We start from the raw sequence: 4,162 nt of genomic DNA, 5'->3' as shown, positions 1-4,162 counted from the left end.
GGCGAGGGGGCGCCGGGTGAGTTTTCCCCGCGAGCGGGTCGGCGGACGAGGGCCCGGGTGGGGTGGGCCGGGGACCCCGGTGCGGGGGGCGGCCCCGCGGTGCGCCCCCGCCGCGCACGCCGCCGCGCGGGCCCGGGGAGCAGGGTCGTGGCCCCGCGCGAGGGGCCGGCCGCCCGCGGGCCTAGCGCGCCCAGACCAGCGCTGCGGCCCAGGGAGGGCCCGGCCGAGCTGGGCGCCTTCGGGAGGGAAGGATGGGGCACCCCGCTGTGGGCCGGGAGTTCAGGGCGCCCCTCCTCCCGAGGCGATCCGGACCCTCTGCCCCCGAAACCCAGCAGGGCCCAGGCATTGTTCTCCGCCCGGAGCCGGGCTGGGAGTTTGCCGGCCCTTCCCACAGAGGGGACCCGGGTCCTCGCCCCCAGGACCCCTTATTGTTCCTCACTCTCCAGGCTGGGAGCCCAGCGTCGGGGTTCCCCGGGAGGTGATCCAGGAACCCAGGAGGGACCTGGGCGTTGTCCCCCCACCTTCCAACCTGGGGCTCTGGGTAGAGGGGGTGATCCAGGAACTCTGCACCCCACTTGTTTACCCACCCCCAGCTATGGGTTATGGCCAGGATGTCTCCCTCCCCAGGAGAGGTCCCCCCAATACCCAGCCATGGGTGGGTAGCTAAGGCATCACCTCCCACCAGGCCATCCCGAGCTCCCCCTGCTCCCAGCAGGGTCCCTGCTGTTGTTTCTCCACCCCTTTCCCTACCGCCAGCCTGGAATTCAGGGTCTTTCCTCCACGAAGGGACAGCAGTGTCCTGACACACGTCCCCACACCCCAGCCATACCGCCGGGCACTCACTCGGGAGTCTCCTCCTCCTGGGAGTTGGCTCAGGGGTCCCCCAGTCACCCAGAGGGGCCACGGGTATTGTTTCTGCCCAGCCCCCAGCTAGGGGTTAGAATTCAGAATCTTCTATCCAGTTGGGCAACAGGTACCCCGACTTTGGGATCCATGGTCTCCCCCCACCCCACGGGCCCCACATGTTACTCCCCACCTGCCAGCTGTAGGAACTGGCATTCGGGAACACAGGTGTTCCGGAACTGTGAGGCGGTCTCTTCCCCAGGAAGTGAGCCAGGTCCCCTGCACTCCCCCAAGACCCCCAGAGCACTACCAGATGTTGTTTGCCGCCCCCCTTCATCCCCCAGATACAGGCTTCTAAGTTCAGGATGCTTTCTCTCTAGTACTTGAGCCAGAGGTCCCCCACTCCACCAGAAACTCCCAAATATGCCACCTCCGACTGTGGGACAAGAATTCAGGCCGTGTACTTAGAAGCAAGCACAGGATCCCGGACACCCACCCTCTTCCCCACCAGGGGTAGGAACCCAGGACTCTCTCTCTACAGGACCCAAGCTTCCCGCAGAGGAGGAGTCCAGGATGGAGAGAGGGGCCGAGCCATGGAGTTGGGCACTGGAGACCTCTAGTGCCAGATCCCATGACTTCCATCCAGGTGTGGGGCTGAGAAGGGAGGGCCCCGCATGTCCCACCAGGGTCTCTCCTCTGGCCCCGGCCTGGGCGAGTCACAAGTCTGCCTGCGGCCTAGAACAAGAAGGATCCGTGTGTATGCTCAGAAGTGGGTTTGGGGGCACAGCTTGGCCACCTATCCCATCCCTGCCCAGGCTCCAAAAGAGACCCCCTGCTCCCCAGAACCTACCTCTGCCCACCCTGTCCTCGCCCTGCAGATCCTGCCCTGGAAGCAGCTGGCACCTCCACAGCTGGGATGCGGCGCTCGGTGCTGGTCCGGAACCCGGGCCACAAAGGCCCGAGGCCTGCTTACGAAGAGCTTGGCTCAGACTCAGAAGACCCGGACCCCAGCCCCGAAGACCCAGAGCCCGACCTGGAGGACCTCAACTCTGTCTCTGAAGACGTGGACCCCGGCTATGAAGAGCTAGAGCCCGTCTCTGATGATCTGGACCCTGACGCGGGAACTCCAGGCTCCATCTTGGGGACCGGTGCCATGGATCCCCAAGATCTCGACCCCATGTCTTCAAGTTTTGATCTCGATCCAGACGTCATTGGCCCTGTGCCCCTGGTTCTTGACCCTAACAGCGACACCCTCAGTCCCCCAGAAGCCCCAGACCTGGACCCCCTCTCCTCCAGCCTTACTGCCACCCCGGAAGGCCTGGCCACCAGCCCGGCGGTGATCCCGGCACCCGCCAGCCCGCCCCGGCCCTTCTCCTGCCCCGATTGTGGGCGAGCCTTCCGGCGCAGCTCGGGGCTGAGCCAGCACCGCCGCACCCACAGCGGCGAGAAGCCCTACCGCTGCCCCGACTGCGGCAAATCGTTCAGCCACGGCGCCACGCTGGCCCAGCACCGGGGCATCCACACGGGCGCGCGGCCCTACCAGTGCGCAGCGTGCGGCAAGGCCTTCGGCTGGCGCTCCACGCTGCTCAAGCACCGCAGCAGCCACAGCGGCGAGAAGCCGCACCACTGCCCCGTGTGCGGCAAGGCCTTCGGGCACGGCTCGCTGCTGGCGCAGCACCTGCGCACGCACGGAGGCCCGCGGCCGCACAAGTGCCCGGTGTGCGCCAAGGGCTTCGGGCAGGGCTCGGCGCTGCTGAAGCACCTCCGCACGCACACGGGCGAGCGGCCCTACCCGTGCCCTCAGTGCGGCAAGGCCTTCGGGCAGAGCTCCGCGCTGCTGCAGCACCAGCGCACGCACACGGCCGAGCGCCCCTACCGCTGTCCCCACTGCGGCAAGGCGTTTGGCCAGAGCTCCAACCTGCAGCATCACCTGCGCATCCACACTGGCGAGCGGCCTTACGCCTGTCCCCACTGCTCCAAGGCCTTCGGGCAGAGCTCCGCGCTGCTGCAGCACTTGCACGTGCATTCCGGAGAGCGCCCCTACCGCTGCCAGCTCTGCGGCAAGGCCTTCGGCCAAGCTTCCAGCCTCACCAAGCACAAGAGGGTGCACGAGGGCACAGCTGCGGCAGCCGCGGCAGCCACAGCTGCTGCCACTGGCCTGGGCCTTAGCCCTGCTTCGATGTTGCGGCCTGGGCAGGTCTCCCTCCCGGGTCCTGATGCTGCCCCTGTGCTTGGTTCTGGCACGGACCCATGCTCTGTGCTGGGCTCCCTCCCCAATCCCAGCCCCAAACCTGGCCCTGGCTCTGAATCTGCCCTCACCCCTGATCCTGTCAAGTCCTCTGACGCTAAGCCTGGTCATGATGCCAATCCTGACCTTGTGGCCAGCCCTGGCCACGGATCTGGTCACAGCTCGGACCCAGATCCTGTGCCCAGCCCCAACCCCAACCCCAACCCTGAGTCCCGCCCTGACCCCAGCCCTCCCACCCACGACAGCTCAGCCCTCCCTACCTGTGAGAATCCCGAAAGGGTGCAGGAGCGAGGGGCACTGCTGGGGCCTGATGGCTGAAAGGGGTGCCATTACCCATGGAGGCCTGGAGAAGTTGTGTGTTGTGCAGTTAGTAAAATCTTCCCACTGCCTGCTCGCTCTGTTTCATGGTTCTCCGGTTTTTTTCCCTTAATGCATAGCTCCTCGAAACGGAAGGTGTGGCCTGAGCCAGCCATACATCCGGAATCCTAATGTTCTGGCTCCCCCCTGACATCCTCCAAGCTTCCCAGCGTCCCCCATCCGAGCAGTTACCACTCTGCTCCCCCAGACCTGGTCACCGGTCGGAGAGCATCCTTCCCTTTGGTTTATCTGATGGTGGGGGCCGGTGTGCTGAAGTTAGGGGGCTGATAATGGAGGCAGATAAGAAGCCATGGGCAGTCCTGCCTTGTCTGTTCCCCTAACTTACCCCTTGCCCCTCGAAGTCCACACTATAGGTTCACCACTGGACAAAGGCTGCTCATGTATGCATTCAATAAACATCTATTGAGCTCACAGGCACCACATTTGGAAACATTTAAACAGTAATTACATGGTCTGGTACGTTCTAAATGTATAAAGGACTCTGATTTAGTTCGGGGGCAGCTTTCTCAGGAAGGACCACCAATTTAATCATCAGCACTGCCCAGCCTTGTGCTACGCTCTTGCATTTTCTCCACGAAGCAGGCAACTATGGTCCAGCATCCCCATTCGGCAAATGAAACCGAGGCACATGGACTTTAAGGGGCTCTTTGGAAGACAAGAAATGGCAGTTGGCAGCGCCTAGATTTTAACCTG

General features: G+C 64.0%; 1 protein-coding gene across 2 annotated transcripts; it reads left to right on the top strand.

Moving 5' to 3' along the window:
- The first annotated feature begins 260 nt into the window (after positions 1-260).
- On the top strand, positions 261-3,880 carry ZNF358 (zinc finger protein 358). Of its 2 annotated transcripts, none has more exons than XM_023746007.1 (2): positions 261-1,356; positions 1,722-3,880. In XM_023746007.1, the coding sequence occupies exon 2, from the start codon at positions 1,760-1,762 to the stop codon at positions 3,407-3,409; it is 1,650 nt and encodes a 549-aa protein (XP_023601775.1). In that variant the 5' UTR covers positions 261-1,356; positions 1,722-1,759; the 3' UTR covers positions 3,410-3,880. The 2 variants fall into 2 exon arrangements, with proteins under 2 accessions (XP_023601775.1, XP_023601774.1); XM_023746006.1 differs by having other exon boundaries at positions 262-1,489.
- The last annotated feature ends 282 nt before the right edge of the window (positions 3,881-4,162 follow it).

The sequence above is a fragment of the Myotis lucifugus genome, unplaced genomic scaffold, assembly GCF_000147115.1.
Source record: "Myotis lucifugus unplaced genomic scaffold, Myoluc2.0 scaffold_615, whole genome shotgun sequence".
Classification (NCBI taxonomy): Eukaryota; Metazoa; Chordata; class Mammalia; order Chiroptera; family Vespertilionidae; genus Myotis; species Myotis lucifugus.
Note: the sequence above shows the minus strand (reverse complement) of the source record. Positions and strands in the feature narration are given on the sequence as shown.

What these genes read in the sequence shown, in the direction of transcription:
- ZNF358 (XM_023746006.1), top strand. Translation starts at nt 1,417, where the DNA reads ATGGAGAGAGGGGCCGAGCCATGGAGTTGGGCACTGGAGACCTCTAGT. An exon ending in ATCCCATGACTTCCATCCAG is followed by an intron (nt 1,490 to 1,721) that starts GTGTGGGGCTGA and finishes CTCGCCCTGCAG; the next exon opens with ATCCTGCCCTGGAAGCAGCT.